Genomic DNA, 22,024 nt, shown 5'->3' on the forward strand with positions numbered 1-22,024 from the left:
GAGGGGTGCCCTGAGGCATAGAGACGGCAGGCTGTTCCTGAGATGGCAGAATGTTCAGACCCGCACCAGAAACAGAGGAAGCCAGGATGGACTCTGAAGACGAGATAGTCAATGGTCTTGATGGAATCGAGTGGACCCTCTCCACCACATCGAAAGCTGAAGGGGAACAGACCTCCTGAGAAGGGGCGATGGTCGAAGCTGTATCCCTCTGACCCGACAGGGGAGTCGAAGCCGAGCCTATAGGGGCCGAGATGCCTGGGGAAAGGCTCTGCTCCAAAAGGCTTGGAGCCAACACCATCCCCTCTGATCTGGCACAATGGCTATGGCTCTGAGAGCCATACGGATCAGAGCAAGTCAGATCTAACCTGCTCAAGGCCATAGCCAGCGTTGAGGTACAAGGTACCATTGGAGCAGACCCCTTGACGCAGTGTTTCCTTGGATTCAAGGGCTCCAAAATTGGGGGCTGGATCGGAGAAGGAGACATAGGGATGAACAAGGATTGCATGCCCCCGACTCTGGAGGGAGAGGGGGTATGCAAGACTCCCAACTGGATCTGGGTGCAGATAAACTTCCGCATCATCTTGTCCATCTCCACTTTGGAAAGACTGCGAGTGGAATGAGATGAGGAGGCCAAAGACACCGGCCTGGAGTGGCGGTGAGGGGAAGCCTGCACTGGCAACTAGGTCCGAAGCAAATCCGGCTCCGGGGAAAACTGAGAGGAATGGAGCTGCGGGGGACTCCGACCTCGGAGCCGACCTAACTTTGGGAGAGGGGCTTGCCAGACCCAAATGATCCGGGGACCGCTTCTTGGGCCCATCCCTATGCTTAGATGGCTTATCTCTGTCCCCGGGCCTCTTGGTGGGAGGAGACAGCAGAAGAGACCGAGGCAGAAGAGGCCTGTGCCACAGTGGAATGAGAGGTAAGAAGCCTTTTTAAGATTAACTTATGTCTCTGGTCCATCAGTGCTCGAGGATTAAACCCGGCACAGATGGAACAGGAGGTCTCTAGGTGGGCTGCCCCCAAGCATACCACACACAGTGTGTGGCCATCAGCTGGGGGGAGCTTATGGCCACACTTCATGCACATTTGACACAGAGGTTTCAGGGTCTCAGATACAGCAAAAGGACTGAGAAACCCAGCAAAATACCTCACACACACACACACACACACACACACACACACACACACACACACACACACACACACACACACACACACACACACACACACACACACACACACACACACACACACACACACACACACACACACACACACACAAGCGCGCGCTCAAAGAAAAAGGGAAGGGGTTTTTTTTTTTTTTTTTTAATAATCGACAGTAACGTGTGGTAGGTTAAGGTAGGAAAACAGAAAAGGTAAACTTTTAACTGAGAAAATTTAGCAAAAAGAGGAAATAATATAACAATTACCTAAACAGAAGCTCGGAGCAATGGATCACAATGCAAGCATGAAGTGCTGCAAATTAAATCTGAAGGAAGGAAGGAGACAGGGACATTGTGGGTAGGGGAGGAGCTTAGAGCTTGGATCAAGATCCTGGGTATGCAGCCCTTGAATCCGTGCCAGATCCTGGAACCCACAACTGGAAGACCAAATAAAGACAACAACTTCAGATCTATTCTTTGCCATAGCCTGACTATTAACACTCTCAATACAGCCATAAGCAACTTTTACACAATCTCCTCTTCATCATAAACTCATATCCTATCCATATACTTACTTCTTTGACTTAGTCTTACTCTTACTATTCTTTAACCCCTACTACTCAAAGTTAAAACTTTTATTCCCAAAAACTTACTTGACAGCTTAGTCATTAAGTCATCTCTCCAAACTGTACTTGTCAACCTACTAAATTAAGTGTTAAAGGTTTAGCTTTATCAGCTGATACAAATGTCTTGAATGTATAGTTTTCTTTGCAAATTTTGTTCATATATCTATATTTAAAAATGTATGCAAATATTAATTTTAATATTGCTTACAATGTTTACTGTTCCAACTCTGTACTGTGGAGGTTTTCTCCCCAGGCCTCCTCTGAAAATGGGTTTCTGACTCAGTTGGACTTTCCTGGTCACGAAATATCAATGTTACGGGACTGTCTGTGGTAATCTGGATTTGGAGGAACTGTAGTGTTTCATCCTGTTTAATTAATCTGTAAATATGTTCGTTATTGATGTAGACTGAGACAGCTTCACCTTTAGTCCTTGTTTGTGTAGTTGCTGGACTAAATGTATAGAAGGCACCACAGACGTGTACTGCTGGGGTGCACTCTGTCTTTAAACCATGTCTCTGTAACTGCACAGATGTCTACATTTTCCAAGGAGAGGACAGCTTAGAGGGAGTGCAGCTTCTGGTTTAGACTTCTGGCACTGAGCAGTAACACCTTTAAATTTCCCTGGGTAGATTTTGCTATGTTAGAAGGTTTGTCAATCTGGCATTGCCTGAAAAATGCTCTATGTGAGAGAACAATGTTCTAGCCGATATTCAAAAGCCTACAAGGGACACGTGCAGACAAAGCAACATCACTTGTTACCATGTCCTCCCAAACTGACAAATACTGTATCCCCTTAGAACACCAAAAACAAAGCCAATTATCTAATCTTTCTAATTCTGTTTGTACTGTGGCATCATCCTTGGTGAAAGTAGAATGCTACGCAGGGCTAGACATATACCAGTCTGTGACACATAGTCTGAGAGCTCCATAATGTCTCTCTTCATATACTCTAGGGAGGTATGTTTCAGGTTATTTACACCTACATGGACTATGACAGAATCCTAATGGTGGCTGTGGTGCAATGACTTGAGTTATGTGTAACTTGGGAGATCCTAGCCCCTGAAAGACAACTCACCAGGCTGAACAAGGAGAAAATAATGGTCAGTGAAGCATCAGTATGCATGAGGAGTTAATAGTGGACAGATTAAGGGAGCTTTTGGGGCTAGAGTCTAGACTAAGCTATATAATACTCTCATGGCTTTAAAGGGAAAATTTGGTTTCTAGGTGCCTGTGTCTTTACAGGACAATACTAACCACTGCTGCATGATGGGCAGCAGCATGCAAGTGCTACAAATTTATACAGTCACTGATAACACAGGAAACAGGCTTATAAATCCTCTGGGCAATAAAACAACTACACTTACAGATTTCTTATGCAACTATAGTTACAGCTTTCTTATGCACTTCCCAGCTCAGATAGACCAGGCCACAACCTACTGCCACTCAGTCCGCTTAATGTAAAAACACAAAAAGGATTGTTGTAGAGGGCAATGTTACCACAAAATAACTAAAACAAATTACCCAGACAAGGCAATTCAAGAATTAGGGACCTTTAAATTATCTGAAGTGCAAAATCAACCTATAAAGCAGAAATAAAGCAGTAGCATTCTAAAACTGCTAACTGAAGTGTAAAATTATAAAATAAATATTTTATCTTGCCATGGATGGAAACTGATTGATCCAAGGCCCTCTCAGAGTATCGTAAGGACACAGAGCATATAGGAGATCTGGGAATATGAGCAGGAGACAGACAATTTAAGTTTTTTCAAGAGCAATAATGGTTTGCTGGGTGGTCACACAGTATTAGATTGATGGGAAAGTACTTAAATAGCTTAAACTACAGTCAACTGCAATGAAAGAGGGGAGGGAGGGTCTTTGGAAGTCAGATTACTGTAAGGGGAGGAGGCCAACGACAGCCAACAAGAAAAGTGTGGCAGGATTGGGAAAAAATTCAAGCTGAAAGAAGCAGGCTAGCTAGAGAAGGATCCACTCAAATAAAGCCAATACTGGAGTTCTAGTCCTATGACACTGATCAACAGATCAATGATACAGCACGGAAAAAAATCAGAAAAGTACAAAAAAAGTATCACCACACACAGGTCACTACAAGTACAACTTAAAATATGTAAGCAAAATTGAAATAAAAGTTTTTATTCTTTCATATGAAAAGCTTGCTTCTCACAGTTCAAGGCTTTCCACACCTCTGAGTCTTGCATAAAAGACCTTGAGTAGGCATAGCTCTGTGCTGTATACAGCAGGCTTGCTAGAGAAGGATCCAATCAAATAAAGCAAATCCTGGAAATCTAGTCCTATGACTCAGCAACAGGTCAATGATCCTAGGTAGGATAGAATTTCAGAAACATTAGCTTAATGTCTTAGTTGGGGGGTAGACACATATAACAGTGGAACAGAAATGAATTGTAGTGCAACTTTAAGCAGGTAAATGATAAGCAGAATAGGAGTCTAGAAGCAAAACTGGAATGTAAACAGCTGTAAAATCATGCAGCAGAATGTAGAATACTCTCAACTACACTGTTTATGGAAAAATGCAGTAATGAATGACTGAATGAGGCTTATGTATGAAATAGTAGACCTTACTGGATGAGCAAAGGCTCTGGATACTGGTATATCTCCAATGCCTTCAGGGCCATTGGCTTTACCGTCAACTTCCACTGGCTGATATAATACAACTCTTCAGATAGGAACACACCACCTGCACCATTTGGGAGCCTAGATGAGCTCTCCAGAATGTAAAAGTCATAAATATCTGCAGTGGCTACATTGGTAGGATGGGAAGGTCACCAACAGGTTTGTGAGACGAGTCCATTACTTGGGAGCCTGGCAACAAGTGACCAACACCAATAAAATATCTGTGAGGGCATGCTGACTCTACCACCCAAACCTCACAGCTAATAGTAACACATACTTCTTCATCAGGAAAACCCAAGCTATCATCATGACAGGTAGGTGTGGCAGTGTGCAAACATGGACCCTGTCATGCACCCTCACCCAGAAGGCGAAGGTCATGAGCTTCTGAGCCTTCTCCAAATACAAGGTATGCACAGATCAACAATGCAGTGTGTCTTCTTTTACACAACAATGTATTTCCTCAAACATGGAGTCAGGGAGAACGTCTTCCAATTTACGGTGATCCCCAAGGTCTGTACACATGGAAGAGCCCAGACCAGGGATACATCCATGAATCTTCCAGATAACGCCATCAAGAGACAGTCATTCAGGTGAAGGAACACTAGAACACCTTTTACTGCAAGACTTTGACCACAAAGGCCAACACCTTGGTAAAGACTCCAGTTGCTGAAGAAGGCCCAAATGGCAACCTAGTGCACTGGAAGTGCTGCCCACTCAAAACAAATAGAAGTCTCCTGTATAGCCTCCAGATGCTGATGTACCAAAAGGAACACTTCACCCTAAGCAACACCAACCAGTCATCATGTAGTAGCAAAGGTATACTCTCCTGTATGGTGCTCACCTTGAACTGCATGTACAGAATGTACCGACTGAAGATGATGAGGTCCATGATGGTATGAAAGTCCTCTCTTCCCTATGGGACCAGAACAGTCAGAAGTAAAACCCCAATCCCGGTTTCCTGCACCAGCACAGCCTCTATAACCCCTATGAATGGTAGCCTTTGCCAGTGTCAAGAGTTCCAAAGACAAAAAGAGAGCCACTGATGGAACCCTTCCTGGAGGAGGATCCATGATCCTTAAATGTGACTACTTTTAGAACCCACTAGACTCCTTGCAATGATCCTTAAAGTTGGGATAAACTTAGTGAGTGTGACCACAAACTATAGCCAGGATTCCTGCTGTAGGCCTATTAGGAGATTCGATACCATGACGGACTCTGCTAGGACTGGAAGGGACAAGACTGCCTGATCTCTGATAGCAAGGAGGCTTCCTCATCTTCTGGAGCTGCCCTGATCTTGCAATGGAAGGGAGAGAGAAAACAAAAATGTTCCCAGTTGACAAGGATGAGAAGCATACTTCCTCTTTAGCAGAACAATGTGCAGGTGCTGGACAGGCTGGCCAAATAATTAGTCCCATCACAGCATCCAGGTTCTCATTTCTGAACTCTTCCTTAAGAAAAGTTAGGGCAGCCTCAGGCTTGTAATCCTGTACGGAAACACATCTCAGCCTGAGGCCCTAGTTAGAGGGGTTAGCAAAGTCAAATGGTGTGCCTCACCTAGAAATAACTTTTGGGGCAGCTGAGCACAAGATATGCTGTGAGGAAGTTAAGACCTGGATCTGGTCTCCTAGTGACCGTCTTTATGGTAGTGTTCCAATGAATGCCTAAAGCCGCGAGAAGGACCTTCTGCCAGTGTCCTCATGAAAAACTGTGAACTACTGCCATCTTGATTAACTAGGGTAGTAAATTCTTCCTCCTCTGACACCAAGAAGCTACGCTGTACAAACAATACTGCTATGGGTGTTGTCTAGTAATTTGACAGGAACAGGGACACTTAATGTAGTGAGATTTAGCCATGTAAATGCAGTACTTCTCAAATAATAGCAAGGATTGAAATCCAAACTGTGGAAAAGGAAAAAACACTTGGTCAGTTCTAGGGAGGTGCATGCTTATGTAAATGGTTCATATAACCACTGAATGTATCAGCTGGGCATGTAAATACCACAAGGCACGGAAAATTGCTAAAAAAGTAATACCAGAATCTCACAAATAAAGTGTAATATAAGCTTAGATCCAGCAAAAACAGTCCTCATAGTTAAACTGCTTACTACTTGTTTTTATTTTATCGCTTACTTTTACTGGAGTGAATTTTTAAACTTATCATGGTTCATTTGTAAGGTGCGGTAGGATAAGGAACAAAACTTAAGTACTTGCTTTGACATTTGACAGTAGCCAACAGTTTCTGAAGATTTAGCTCACAGAGCAAATAATATTGAGAAGAACAAGTATACATTTTCATGGTGACAGGACATGAAGGGTGAGAAGGGTGAGTAGGTAAAACATTCAATGAAGTTAAGGTATGCAAGTTCTGCCAAAGAATGTTATCCTTGGGAAGGAAGTTCTGATCAACAACCACCATTAAAATTCCATTTTTTGCACATTTATGCAAATGTTTTGCAATGCCACTGAGTTTCGCCTCACACTTAATTCCTGAATGTAAACAAAAACTTGTAAAATTCTACCTGTGGGGCATTAACACATGAGTATATACTATCTTTAAATATTTTTATCTGAGAAGTTAACAAGAAACTTATTTTTATCCACTGTATGTGAAATCACCTTTTGATTTAGAAATATACAATGACTTCTTACTTTGTGAGGTCATCCAGTAAGAGAATTCTGAAAGTTTTGTCCCGATTCCAGCCTTCAGTCTTCTATCATCAGAAGTTACAAGTCTGCATTTAATATGGGCAAATGTTTTCTTGTCACTTTGCAGAGTTCATGTAAAAGTGTTTAAGTTTACTGAAGTGCTATCTATGGGGCATTATCTGTTTTAACAACTAAACTGCCTTCATTTCTACTCAAACCTCACAACTTTATGTTCAGTGTTCACCGTCAGAGTCCACTCCGCACCTCTCAAAATCAGGTTCAGTGCTTACTGCCCAACTATCCTAAAATCACTCTCAATTCTCACTGTCCCAGATCAGACTTACCATGCAAATGCCTCTTCAGAGCCTGTTAACCAGGACCAACCTCCTCATCTTCTGAATCCACATAGAGTAGTCATCTTACAGAGTGCCATACAAAATAACGTTGGTGTCTCACAGCTCTACAGTTTATTCCACTTACAGTCTTTGTAGTCTCACTGTTCTCCTTCATCATGTGGTTTTCTTCTGAATATTATAGTATCCTCTAACCTTCCAAAATCCAACATCTAAGGGTCTATTCCAAAACCCAGGACATACGGCCACTGTCTTTGCTGCAGGAATCACAGCTGAAAAAGTTCTAAAAGGTCAGTACATTTCTTCAGTTATCAAGAGATCACTGGCCACTGAAAAACTGCCTGAAAACTGGTGGAAAGCAAGTGAGATACCTTCAGACAAAGAGAGCATTAAAAATCCAAGGAGGTGCAAGCCTACTGATGTAACAGCACTGGCAGAGGAGAGTCATGGAAAGAATCCCAAGGGAAAGGCTAGTAATGTTCTCAAAGACCATGCCCAAGACATAAGTTCATGCACACAAAGTATTAGATAAACCTGATCCATTTTTTATAAACATGGGAAAGTACAAGTGGACATAGTCTACCTGCACTTCAACATGGCCTCTGACTCTATTCTACATATGCAGCTGAGAAGACGACTAACAGTTGGAACCAAGACTGAGGAAGTACAATGTTGCATGACAGAATGATGGAACATAGAGGGCTATGATAAGATGGATGACATCAGGAATAAGAAAATGGACTACAATACTTGTGACCCTCTTGGACAGGGGCTATATATAGATGCTGATTTTAGTGTCTGCTTGAATCAGACACCCTTGGGAACACGGACTGAACTTGGTTAGGCTTTATGGGCCCTGGGGCTGTTAGCAGTAACCTCCTATGATAAGAGCAAAGTAAAGGCAAGTCATGGGTCCTGTGCTTCTCAGTGTGTGCCTAAGACATACATCGTCTTCACTGATGACACAAAGACAGATGCAGCAACAGTGGATGAGATGGAGTCTAAGCAAGGATTTAGAAAAAACAGCAAAGTGGAGAGAAAGGTGGCACTGTGGTACACTACAGACAAATGTAAAGCACTGGCCATAACAATCCTGCTGGGATGTACAAGCTCGGAGAGGGTCACTTGATAGCAACAAAGCAGGAACAGTGTATGTGGATGTTGATCACACCTGACAGAAGTAAATAGAATGCTGTGGTGAATCCTCACACAAACAGACCCCAGAAGCAAAGAGGTAATGCCTTTGTACCTTTTTGCAACATGGCCCAGCCCACATTACATCTTAAACTGAACACAGTGTGAAGTTCTGAAAATACCTGACAAAGAGAGTGTTATGAACTCTAGAAATTGTTTACTAGAATGGGTGTTTAAGAGGAAATTTCCAGAAGTAAACAAGAAGGCGTGCGGCAGGTGTAGAAAGGGTGAGGAGGAAGGCAGGGGCAGTGCAGATGTAGAATGTTAAATGCAATTTTAAAGGGTGACTAAGTAGGCTTATCGTTTTGTTTTTTTTTTGTGTGCTGTCAATGAATGTAGTGTATTACAATAGTCAAATAATTAACCATATAAACGATCGTGAAAAAGTCAAGTTTTTTTTTTTTTAATCTACCAGCAAACATTTTAATGATCAAGAGTAAATGAATTGCAAGACAGAAATTGTAAACATTTGTTGTAACACTGCCTATTTGGTAAATAACAAGTGTGTGAAATCAGTAATTTACAGATGTGCAAAATAAAATATTTTATGTACACAATATGATATTTAAATGAGGGAAAGAAAGCATGTACAACTAGTACACAAGAACAAAGCCTTCAAAATGAGTTAAATCATGCGCAAAACCACAGTGTTCATTTATTTAAAAAAGAAACCCATACACTGCAGTGCTACGTATCGGATGTATAAACAGCGGTTTACTAGAGTCATTTGTATGTCACATTAATCCAGTCGATGCTTCAACCAGATGAAGCTCATGTACTTTTAATAGATCTGTCCTTGATATTTACTTGCACTGCAATAACACAGGTGCATATATGCAATGTCACTTGGTCATGTCTTTGTTTCAGAACATATTTTTGCACAAGTTTCATTTTCAAATGGTTTACATTTTGCATTTAATACTACTCATGTTGATTTGAACTTATACTTGTTTCTATATTCTTTTCTTTCTGGTTTATTTCTGTAGGAGTAGCTTCATTAATTTATCCTACTAGTTCTTAAAAATAAAACAAGACAATAAACTGCAGTACTTTATAAATGAGACTCATGCCGCAAGCACAACTAAGTAATACAGTTCAGTTATTGTTAAACAATGTTGTGTGTGTTGTTTACCTCTTAAGACTTCACCATCTCCCTACCCTTCTAGTTTTACTCTAGCATAGCAAACTACCAATGTAAGTAAACATGCAATACTGGCAACTGCTTTTTTTTTTTTTTTGTTATAATGTGAATGTTTATCTTTTATGTTACAGGATGTTCATTTTGGCTATGGAATTTAATTCAACTTTCTGCTCAATTTCACTATTAGAATGCAGTGCTGCCTTTATTCTGAGAAAGAAAATGCCTATTTCATGTCATGAAGTTCAATAGCAGACAGAAAGAAAAAAAGTTTGTCAAGATCAGGAAAATGAAAATAATTAAAACTATCTATGAAAAATTTATAAAAAGGATGCAATACTTTATGTTTATGATTTATGTGTATCTAAGGAAAGTGGGATAATCAAGGTACGAAATGTAAATTCCTTGCTCTTTATTTATGAAAAGCATGCATGTAGGCCACAGGTGAAAACCTTTACATATTAAACAAAAGTTAACAGCCATATTTGTGACTGATAATTAGGTCAGCTTCATCACTATCGTTATTCATGCATTCATTTTGTTAACTGGATAGACACAGTGATTCAAATCACTTTAAAGTCACAACCATACCTTTCAACCTCTTAGGGCAAAACATCTGGACAAAGGCCCAAAAAAGGGACATTTTTTTTTTTTATTACTGCTCTTATACACAAAGTCGGTAGAATAACAGGTTTTATTATCATATGTTTTCTAGAAGATATGAAGTCTGAAACTCAAATGTCTTTGTGTTATTTATTGATTTCAATTCTCAATGACTTGCCACAAAACCATAAATTTTATGTGGAACAGACTAAAAATATTAGGTAAAATTCTGGACAGTTGAGAGGTATGGCCACAACTCAAACTGATTATGATTTCACATGGCAAAGCAGGACTACATTAGCTAGTGATACAAAAAAAGCTTCCCAGCACACTATTTGCAAGCAACTACTGAAAAGGTACAGGTGTGTAAAATCTTACCATGATGGTAGATGTCTGTCTCTTCACTGTTCCAGTATTCATAACGGTTGGAATCACCTGCCAAGGGCAACCCAACATCTGGCCAGTATACCAAAGCTTTTAGGTTGCCTTAAGGTACTCCGTATGTCACACGTATGCTCCTCGCATAATGCAAGGCATAAGGATGGCGTCCGGACATGTCATCCTCAGAACTGACAGCCCTAGTAGGAACACCAGTCTAAGGAGGAGAGAGAATCAGTACATCCAGAAAAGAAATGGATGGGGGTGAAGGGAGGGAGTGAATACTGCAACAGTAAACAGAAAGACATCTACTGATATGGTAAGATTTTTCACAACTGTACTTTGTCCTTCCATTTCACTGTTGCGGTATTCATAACAGTAGGGACAGTGCAAAAGCTCAAGAAGAAACCTGGGAGGAAGAAGAACCACCCAAGTCCTCTAGGAAGCCATGAAGAATGGCCCTAGCAAAACCAGCTCTAGCACTGGAGACTCTATACAACTTGTAGTGCTTGGTAAAAGTATGCAGAGAAGTCCAGGTAGCTGCTTCAAATGATTTTTATTAATCCTACAGGTACATTAAGAAAATTTTTTTTTTGCATGATGAACATCTTTGTACATAGTTTCATTACATTGGTTTATATATTAGAAAGTTTGTTTTTTTAATTTCTTGTTTTTTAACTTTAAAGAAAAAATGTTATAATTTCATGGGAATATTTGTTCATTTTAATAATTATTTAATAAAATTATTTGAAAAAAAAATAATTAGTATCCAAACCCTTGAAATAAGTACAAGAAGAATCAGAATCACATTTATTGGCCAAGTATGCACGCATACAAGGAATTTGACTCTGGTTTCAGTGACTCTCCAAGTATGAATTACATAAATGACACATATACAACTATGACAAACAAGACAAATGACATACATGCAACTATTCAGAATAAAACAAAATAAATATACATATACATACAAGGTGCAAAGTGCAACTCGGTGCAAGAAATACTGAAATAAACAAGTATTAACAATATGTAAACAATACCGCAGAATCCTCTGAGGCTTGAGAAAAAGAATATCCCAATCTAATAAGCTGAGTTAACCGTTTATGAACTTGATGGTCTGTGGAAAACAAAACTGTTCTTATATTCTGCTTGTTTTGGTGCGTATTAATCTATAATGCCTGGCTGATGTTAATAGTTCAGAAAGATGGTGGCCTGGACGTGAATAGTCGGTGATTATCTTCCCTACCTTTTTCAGGACTCTAGAATAGTACAGATCCTGTAAGGAGGGCAAACTAGCACCAATGATATTTTCGGCAGACCTGACTATTCAATGTAACCTATTTTTGTCATGGTTAGACAGAGATCTAAACTACACTTATGGATGAGCTAAGAACAGACTCAATGACTGCTGTACAGAACAGAATCAACAGTTCATGTGGGAGGTTGAACTTCCTCAGCTGTCGCAGAAAGTACATTCACTGTTGTGCCTTTTTTATGATGGACCTCACACTGGTCTCCCACTTCAAGTCCTGGGAGATTATAGATCCCAAAAACTTAAAAGGATCCCACAACTGATACAGCAGTATTAAATATAAAGAGGGGGATAATATTGTAGTACCACTCCTAAAGTCCACTGTCATCTCCACAGTTTTAAGAGAGTTCAGTTCCAGATTATTCTGACTACACCAAAGAGCCAGCTGCTCAACCTCCCATCTGTATGCAGACTCATCACCATTCCTGATTAGCCCAATGACAGTTGTATCGTCTGCGTATTTAATAAGTTTGACAGAGGGGACCTTAGAGGTGCAGTCATTAGTGTAAAGGGAGAATAGCAGTGGGGACAGCACACATCCCTGGGGGGCACCTGTATTGATTACGTGACAGCTAGATTTCCCCAGTTTCACCTGCTGTTTCCTATAGGTTAGGAAATTGAAGAAGCCACAGCCCTAGAAGAATGAGCCTTAACAGGAAAAGGAAGGTTCTTACCATGAAACGAATAACAAAATGAAAACATTTTTCAGATCCAAGAAAGAAACAGTTTGCTTAGATACAGCAAATCGTAGGGACTTCAGATGAAAAGAAACAAGCAACTGATTAGATTTCCTATTAGTCTAAGTCATAGCCAAATAAAATCTAAGTCATCTGTGCATCCAATGTGTGCAGCACCCTCCCATTGGCAGACTGCAAAAAGGGGAAAAAAGTGGGCAAATGAACAGACTGATTAATAGACAACTCATTAACCACCTTAGGCATAAAAGAAGGATTAGTATGCAAGGACACCCTGCCTTTATCAAACACCAAAAAAGGAGGACAAGCCATAAGGACATGAAGCTCAGAAAGCTGTTTTTGCAAGGAAGCTGACCAGCAGGCTCAAAAGAAGCCAGAGTCAATTTTTCCAAAAAAAAAAAAATTAAGATCCCAGGGAGGACGAACAGGTTTACTGGGAGGCCTAATATGAAGGACACCTTTAAAAAATTGTTTAGCTTTAAATCTGGAAGAGAAAGGAGGAGAAAAAAAGCAGACAAGCAGAGATAGCTGACAAGTGAGCCTTAACAGAAGAATAGGCCAAATCAGCATTGAGCAATTCACACAGAAAGGAGAGAACCAAGGGAATGTCCACAGAAAGTGGAGCCAGATTACGAAAAAGACACCAAACAATAAACCTCTTCCATTTGGGATAAGTAGGGCCTCCTGCAGAGCCCTAAGTATGCCCTCAGAAAAAAAGTGTCTATGCAGAATCAAAATCCTATCAACCACAGTGTCAGTTGAAGAGTGGACAGATGGTGATGGATGAGAGATCCCTTGTCTTGTGTGAGTAGGTCCACCCTGTAAGGTAACTTGTGATGATTGCCCTTGGCTAAATGCAGAAAAAGAGGGAAACAATGCTGTGTCAGCCAAAAGGGAGTCACCAACAAGATGCTGGGAAAGACAGAGGTCCACGGAAGTAAATATTGTGGGAAGAAATAGCCAGGGAATTGTTATGGCTAGGCTTGTATTGGCCCTAGGGCCGATAGCCTAGTACCAACCTATGAACCTACAATATCTTGTTGAATTTTAAACAGGACTTTTGAAATGATGGGAGGGGGAGGGAAAAGAATAAAGAAATATCACCTTCTAAGAAAAAGACAGGGCGCACACCTCACAAACCAGAAGACCTGGGACCTGGCACAAAATAAAGGACGTTGTTTGTTCAGAAGGGAGGCAAACAGATCTATTTGAGAAGTACCCCCGATGGACAATGTCCAGAAACACATCCCTCTGAAACATCCATTCATGAGATTGAGTTAAGGACCATCTCAGAGTGTCTGCCACAATGTTTTGACTTGAGGGAATTAAACCGCCTGGAGTCTCTTGATACTGGACAGCCAGATTCCACACCAGGAGTGACAATGGGCAAAAAAGATCTTGTCCCATCTGTTTATTTTCATACCGCATCACTGTGGTGTTGTCTGTAAATACCTTGAGAGGTCCTGGTGAGAAAAAAGGATGAAAAGCATGAAGCGCTAGTAGAAGAGCTCTTATCTCTTTAACACTGATGTGCTCTTTCTGTTGAAGAGGCGACCACACACCTCTGCACCTTTAGGGAGCCAAAAGCTGCTTCCCATCCCACATCTGAGGCAAACGGCTCCTGAGAGAGAAGACGGAGATGAAAGGGGAGCCCTGGGTTTCAAGACAGCTGCTGAATCCACCAGTGAAGTTCTTTCTTTAGACAAGGAAGAACATGAACTACACAGTCTAAGGGATGCACATGTTGAAGCCAAACTGTCTTCAGAAACCAATGACATTTTCTCACGTGGAGTTTGGCTAGAGGGAGCATAGAGATGGTGGATGTCAAATCCCAGAACTCTCAAAACTCCGTGGCTGTGAGAGGCCAGAGGAAGAAAATTTTGAAAGGAGGAAATGATAGTCAAGACCTTGGGAGGAAGCAGAGATGCTAGCATAGGCACTGTCTGAATCCTATGCCCCAGCAAAACATGGTCTTGAGAAGGAGTCAGAAAAGACTTCTTGAAGTTTATTGTGAAACCCAGGCTTTACAGAAGTGAAATGGCACAATGAAGATTTTATAAAAAGATCTCTGGAAGGGATGCCTGAGAGAGGAGAGCATCCAAGTAAGGAAATACTTGGATCCCCTGAATCCTGCAAAAAGCAATCACAGAAGCTAGGCATTTCGTGAATACCCTTGGAGCAGTAGAGAGAACTAAAAATGCGAGGAAGCAACAGAGAAACGTAAAAACTTCCTGGAAAGTGGATGAATAGGGATAGGGATATGGAGATAAGCATCCTTGAGATCCAGAGAAACCAGAAAAGCCTGAGGAAGCAACAAAGGGAACAAGGTCTGAAGGGATAACATTCCAAAAGAAGGCAGCTTCAGAAAAGTATTCAGGTGAGAAAGATCCAGAATGGGTCTCCAAGTGCTTTCTTTCCTGGGGACCAAAAACATTCTGGAATAAAACTCTTTTCCTCCTTTGAGCAGCTGGAACCTCTTGAATAGTCCCCATAGTCAAAAGATCCTAAACCACTTCTGGAAAAAAACTTAACAGTTCTTGAGGTGGCTGAGAAATCCCAAGGAAGTGGGGAGGGGGACTTCCAAACCATGAAATACCCTTGGCGAATGATGGAAAGAACCCAAGAATCTTGGGTTATGCTTAACCAACAGGAAGAGACAAAGAAAGACGAAGAGAAACGGGAATGTGTCTGGGAAGAGTTGGGTAGTCAGACAGCACCCAGTTTATCAGGAAAGGAAGGCTTCTTAGCAGGACTAGTCTGAGTTGATTTAGCTGGGGGAACCCTCCTACCACTTTCTTGCCTTTAGAAGGAGGACAAGACTGCCTTCTAAAAAAGCTGGTTAAGTAGGGTAGTTCCTCTGGAACTTAGGTACTGGTGAAACAAAAATAGGTTTCAGATTCTGTAACTCCTTGCCCTTCTCCTGCAGTGACTTGAATGAATCAGCAGCACCAAACAAACAATTGTTGTCCATAGGAGCATCCATCAACTTAGCCTTAATATCATCAGACAGAGGTTGAAGCTGTAGCCAGAAATTAATCCTCAAAACAGATCCTGAAGCAGCAGCCCTAGAGGAAACATCTGCTGCATTCCTTAATGGAATGGCGAGCTACCAGAGAAGAAGCCCCTAACAAAGACAAGGCAGAAGTCCTACCCTCATAATCAGGAATGTCAGAAATAACCTGAAAAGCCTGACAAAGAAGAGCCAAAACATAACTGGTCATAAGAGTCTGATAATTAACAGACCGAAAGGCTAGGGTGGCTGAAGTATAAATCTTTTTACCCAGCCTTTCCATGGTCCTGCTGTCCATATCAGAATGAAGCTTAGTCACGGGCAGCAACTTAGAGGGCTTATCAGATGCCACACAGACCACCGAAGGGTTAGCAGACGGACACTTATAAAGGAATTTACAGTCATCAGGAACTTTATAAAACTGGTCTGTTTTTGTAAGAGCAGGGGGTTGTGAATTAAGGGCCACAGAAGCAGAAGAAAAAGCATCCAGTAAAGCAGCCAAAACAGCAGAAGGTCTAGGAGACTCCATTTGAAGGCGCTCATAATATTTCTTCCACACTTCAGACATCTAGGAACAATCCCATTTAAAGACCTCCATCATTCTGGCAATGGTATCCCCAAAAGAAATCTCCTCAAAAGGAGATTCAGGACTAGTAAACTCCTCTTCCTCAGAACCATGCTCCAGAGGGGAATAATCTGGATAGAGTGGGCCAAGGATTCCTCATCAGAGTCCTCCACTTCTTCGGAGGAATCCTGATCCCTAGAACTTTTGAGAGGGGAAGATGACCAAGACGGAGCTGGAACAGACACCCCCTGTGGAGGCTTCATGGCCATAATGGCATTAAAATAAGCCCTGTGCAAAATTCTGCCATTCACTTTGAAGGTCCTTGGGAGCAGAAGAAACAAGTTTTGTCTTTTGCTTCTTTTTTAAGAGGACATCCACCTTATGAAACATAGAAGGCTCCAACGTCAGCCTACACTCAACTGTAGTCAGGACTTCCTCCATCACCAGTATCTGAAGAACCCCCCAAGGCCCTTCGGTGATAATCAGTAATGGTTCCCCCTGAACATCCAAAGTGGACGTCTGCAAGGCAGAGGACGTGCGAGCAGCTGGATCCATGTCGGTCTCCTAAACAGCCACTGCAGAAGAATCCAACCCAAGAACTGGGTGAACCTTCAGGTTTTCATCAGCCTCGAGAGAGACGTTCAATGTAGGAGGCACAGCTGAAAAATCGGACCTAACTTTTTTGGACACCTTCTTCTAAGACAGTTGATCCTCAGGCCGTGAAGTACCCTCCATACTGTCTTTCACTAAAAGTTTTAGATGGTGGTTGGCTAGACATCGAGCCGCCCTTGGCAGAGGATCCCAACCGTTATGAATAATGCAACAGTGATATGGAAGGACAGCTATATAATCAGTGCAGAACTTCCATCAACCAATCAGCTGCCAAGAAAAAGAAACCCTGCTTTCTAAATGATACTGTGCAGAATGGAAAACGTTTTAAAAACTATAACCCTGCAGTTTGAAGAACACAGGCTGCTACGATATAAACCTTCTCCCATAACCTTAGCACTCCAGGTTCCAGCACCAGCAAAAACATGGCGCAAAGTTTTGTACTTCAAATCCCTGTGTTTCTAAAATATTTTAAAGAAACCACAACACTACTGTTCAAATAGGTTTGAAAGCAAGATGTGTCTCATGTATCAAGGCCAACTCTTGGATTTGCTTATTCCTGAAATCACAAATAATGTTTCAACCGTCCAGCATAAGCAAAGCTATAGTCTATAGTTTTGTACTTTACATCACTGTGCATTCTAAAATGTTTTAATGGAACCATAAAAGCATTACTTTTGACATAAACCTGGAAACAAAATGCATCTTGTGTGGCAAGAAAATGCTTGGATATGCTTACTCCAGAAATCATACATAATGCAGCACAGAAACCATATTTTCATCAGATTTAAGTATTCTCATTTAATCACCTATAAAGCATCCAGCACACATCTTCCCTGTGTTATACAACACAAGCCTTGCTTACCTGTATCTCATAATCAGACATATGATGAGAAATATCATATCAGCTTAATGAAAGACATTACCATGACATACAATACTCAGTGTATTTTTCCTGGAGTTCCTTGTTCCACTCAAATGCAACATACCTGAGAATGAGTAGTGCTGTGATCTGCATGAGATTCACCACATCCAACGTAAGAACAGCCACTCTGTCAGTTAAGAAAAAAAATCAAGGTTTCATAAAAATGTAAAAATGAAGTTTAAACTGCTAGTTTATATGCATACATGCTGATGCAATATGTTGTCCTCTTCTGTCCTCTTACCTCTAAACATGCCCAGAGATTTGGTCCTTTCACTTTACAGTCTTGGCATGTGCCCTGTCAAAATAATGCCAAAAGCAAAAACTTTAAATGAAGAAATGCCCACTAAGCACTATACAGATAAAAAAAAATCAATACAAAATGCAGTAAAGGCAGCATGCCAACAAAGACTGTAGCCCAGATGTGTTCAGATGCAAAAGAAAAAAGTAGAAATAACTGTTTGCAGTACTTTCCAACAGTGTATGGGTGTGAGCAATACAACGAGTATGCTTATGGTAAAGAAGTTTAGGTGGAAGCATGCCACAAAACCTTATAAAGCAAAGACATTAAATCTTTGTACAAGACACCTCACAGACAGTAGAAGATGCTAATTAAGCTGCAGATCTTCAAGTGAACAAATATAGCAAAGAACAACATATTAATGTATAAAAAAAACTTGGTGGTCTCTACCGTAATCATAAATTGCTTTCAACCGCCACTAAACACTCCCTAGCCCTGTCTCTCCTTTTACCTTGTCTTCTGTATGCAGCTCCTGTCCTTACTAACATTCAATCATTTCTTTCCAAATTAGAGCAAACATATAATAAAAAAGCCAGATTTGCCTCCAGTCTCCCTTACAAATCCCATCACTGCCTCACCCTTAAGTCACTACAAAGGCTTGAATTCTCTAAACAACTTCTTCCACAATTACATATTACACACTTCGTCCTGTATAACCCACTTCCTGCCCCTCCATCTCCAATATCATATCTCAATATAACCTCCGTCAATTTCGTACAACTGACAAACATCTTCTGGACATCTACAAACCATCTAAAAATATTGGAAAGTCCCTATACAAATACTCTGTAGCTCACTCTCTTCCTCTTGATATAAGAAGTATCCCCTACAAGTACCAATTCAAACTAGAACTTACAAAGACCTAGTCCTGTCAAGCTCCGACATGATATCTAATAGTTTTCTTCCTTTCATATCTGACTCTAACTACTTCTTTTTTCTAATGACACAAATACAGTATACCTTTAATTTTGCTCTTGTACGTCTCAGGTTGTTCACACCAACATGGACAATGACAGAGTCATATTTGTGAACGCTTTTTTGCATATGGTTTATTTTGCTGTTATTTTATTTCTATTGCTGTAACAAGTTCATAGCTGTATAAAATAAAACATTTAATTTCATGTATTAGTTTTTGTAAATAGATCTATTGTAACTTTGTTCATTCTTGTATAACTAACTATGTTTGGAGCTTTTTTCCTCGGGTCTCCACTGAAAATGGCCCCTGGCTCAGTTGGACCAACCCGGTTAACAAATGACAATAAATAAATAAATAAATAAATAAATAAATAAACATAGCAAACACATAGAGAGCAAAGAGTGAAAAATTTTTAGAACTAGTAATTCCTTGGGTAACACCAAATTTACCAATGACAAGAGAAAAAATAAAAGAATTCCAGAGATACAGTGTCACTGATTAGAAATGTAGCTGCTGAAACGTTACAATGATATGCTGGCCTTAGTTAAAAAAAATTACTATGGAAAGAAATTAAATCTTATTTTTCTTTCAAGGATGGAATCATTTGTGTCCAGGGCTTAATGTTCAAAGCTGATAAAACCATTCTCAATCAAATGAGAAGGCAAATGCTTGAGATGCTACATGAATAACATTATAAGAATAATAAAGTGCAAAGAAAAAATAAAAGATAAATTGCATCAACCAGAAATGTCGACTCAAATAGAATAAATTATGCAATATGTGGCTTGTACCATAAAAACAACCCAAAGAAAGACCCAATAGTATTGCCAGTATTAACTGGTCTGTTGAGTTGAATTGAAACAGATTAATTTCAAAGAAGCCATTTACCTTACACATTATAGATTATTTCATGGAACACTGAATAATAATCAAAATGACAGACAAAGGTGCAAGCTTAACATAACCAAGAAAAGGGATACCAAAAGTGCAAGCTTAACATAACCAAGAAAAGGGATACCTGGTGCTGTCATAACAGACAATGGTCCACAGTAAAGACAAAGAATTCAGAACATCTGTGTGTGAGAGGGACTCAAACATGTTGCATTCAATTTCTATCTGCAGTCAAGGGGATAAGTGGAGAAAACCAAAAGTAAAAATATCATGAGAAACAGCAATTAAAAAAATAAACTTATGTATTTACCATAAAGATGAACTGGATGAAAATCGGGCAATACGTATCCATCACATGGGCTGTCAGATCCAACCTCAGCACCATCTCTGGAGCTTTACAAATCAAGGGCTCTATCCTCTACCCATAATTCACCACACTCCACCTTAGTACAGCAGATTGTGTTTGCCCCAGTTGAGAAGTTATAGATACAACACATTAAAGGCCAATTACTAACAGGAAACATCTAGAACTAGAGCACAATCTGGCAGGACTGTTCATAGGCAGGGTCTAAGTGAGATCTGATCGGCCAGCAGAAACCAATAGGCATTAATTTGGAAGGGGGCAGAAGGGAAAGAAGGAGATCACTGACCAATCATCATGATAAGTACATAACTTTCGTATCAGATTTTGTCTATTTTCATTCAATTCAACACATGGGACAGATTCTCAAGCTGTTTCTACCCTCTTGGTATCAAGGAAGGACATTCCTGAGAACAGTGGAACCAAAACAGGAATGTGATCTAGATTGTACATCCAATTTATAATGAGACACAAATGTACATACTTTTGGCCAAACAGCATCAGCACAAATACTGTCAATAGGAAGTTTATTTGTGAAGGTTACTGAAGTGGCTACTGCCCTTGTAGACTGAGTTTTAGGTTTAGATTGCAGGGATAAGCCCCTTTTAGAGCAGGCAAAGGAAATGCAATCTGATAACCATCTTAAGAGAGTAATCTTAGCAAATGCTCATTGAGAAGGCAACAATGAGATTTCTTGACATGTTTAGTTCAATGAAGGCAGAACCCGAGTTGACACTGAATATCCAACATATGCAGAATATATTCACATTTGTTTGAGAATCTGGGGGAAAAATGAGTAGCAGGTTAGTTGATTGGTTTAAAGTTGTTTTGGATGCTACCTTAGGAAGAAAAGATGTGGTAGGCCTTAATAAGACTCGATCTTTGTGGAAAATCAGGTACAGAGATTTGCAAGAAAGTGCTGTAACTCTGAAATCCAACTGGCTGATGTAACAGCCACAAGAAAAATCAGCTTAAAAGTGAGGAACTACAAATCTACTGATGCTGCTGGTTTAAATGGATCTTTATTCAACTCTTGGAGCAGAATAGTAATATCCCATGGATGTACTGGATCTTTGATTTGTGGTTATAGAAATGTTCCTTTCAAAAAGTCTATGGAAACTTTTAAAGATGCTACAGAAGTGTCACGCTGACCTATTTGGAAAATTGAGATTGCAGTCATTTGCACTTTGATAGTGGAGAAACTGGAATTACTATGGAGGAGGTCAGACAAGAATGCCAATTTGGAAGGGATAGGAGCAGAAAAGGAATACAATCCTTTCGACACTGTCCAGATGGAATTATTTTCTATTTGCTATGGTAAACTTTTTTTTTTGTAGACTGCTTTTAGGGTGCTAATGTGATCTGAACAACTGATGCTGGGAGCGTAGCATCTCTGGCTAATATCAGAAATGGGGGAACCAAGCAGTTAACTTCATGAGTTTCTGGCCCAGAGGAGGCAATCCAGACAGGTGAGTTAAGAGTTTCGGATAAGGATCCAGCATCCATGTGGCTATGTGGCCATGAGGCCACAGGAAAGGAAAACAGGTTTGTTGAGGCCAGAAGGAAGCAATGAGGATCAGTCTGTCCTTGCATTCTGAATTAATTTGCTCATAAAGGGCAATGAGAGGAATGCACAGAGGAGACCTGGTGGCCAACTCTGGACCAAAGTGGCCCTCGGTGACCATCCCTGTG

At 40.5% G+C, this 22,024-nt stretch overlaps 1 protein-coding gene across 2 annotated transcripts in view; it reads right to left on the bottom strand.

Moving 5' to 3' along the window:
- USP33 (ubiquitin specific peptidase 33) overlaps positions 1 to 22,024 on the bottom strand; it is a 1,637,494-nt gene that overhangs the window by 1,455,675 nt on the left and 159,795 nt on the right. For both annotated transcript variants that reach the window (XM_044085858.1, XM_044085859.1), the window contains exons 3-4: positions 18,108 to 18,161; positions 17,931 to 17,993 (exon numbers count right to left, since the gene is read on the bottom strand). In XM_044085858.1, coding sequence (XP_043941793.1) covers positions 17,931 to 17,993; positions 18,108 to 18,161 — 117 coding nt within the window. The remainder of the gene's footprint in view (positions 1 to 17,930; positions 17,994 to 18,107; positions 18,162 to 22,024) is intronic.

The sequence above is a fragment of the Protopterus annectens genome, chromosome 10.part0 (assembly GCF_019279795.1).
Source record: "Protopterus annectens isolate FY-2018-M chromosome 10.part0, PAN1.0, whole genome shotgun sequence".
NCBI classification, from domain to species: Eukaryota; Metazoa; Chordata; order Ceratodontiformes; family Protopteridae; genus Protopterus; species Protopterus annectens.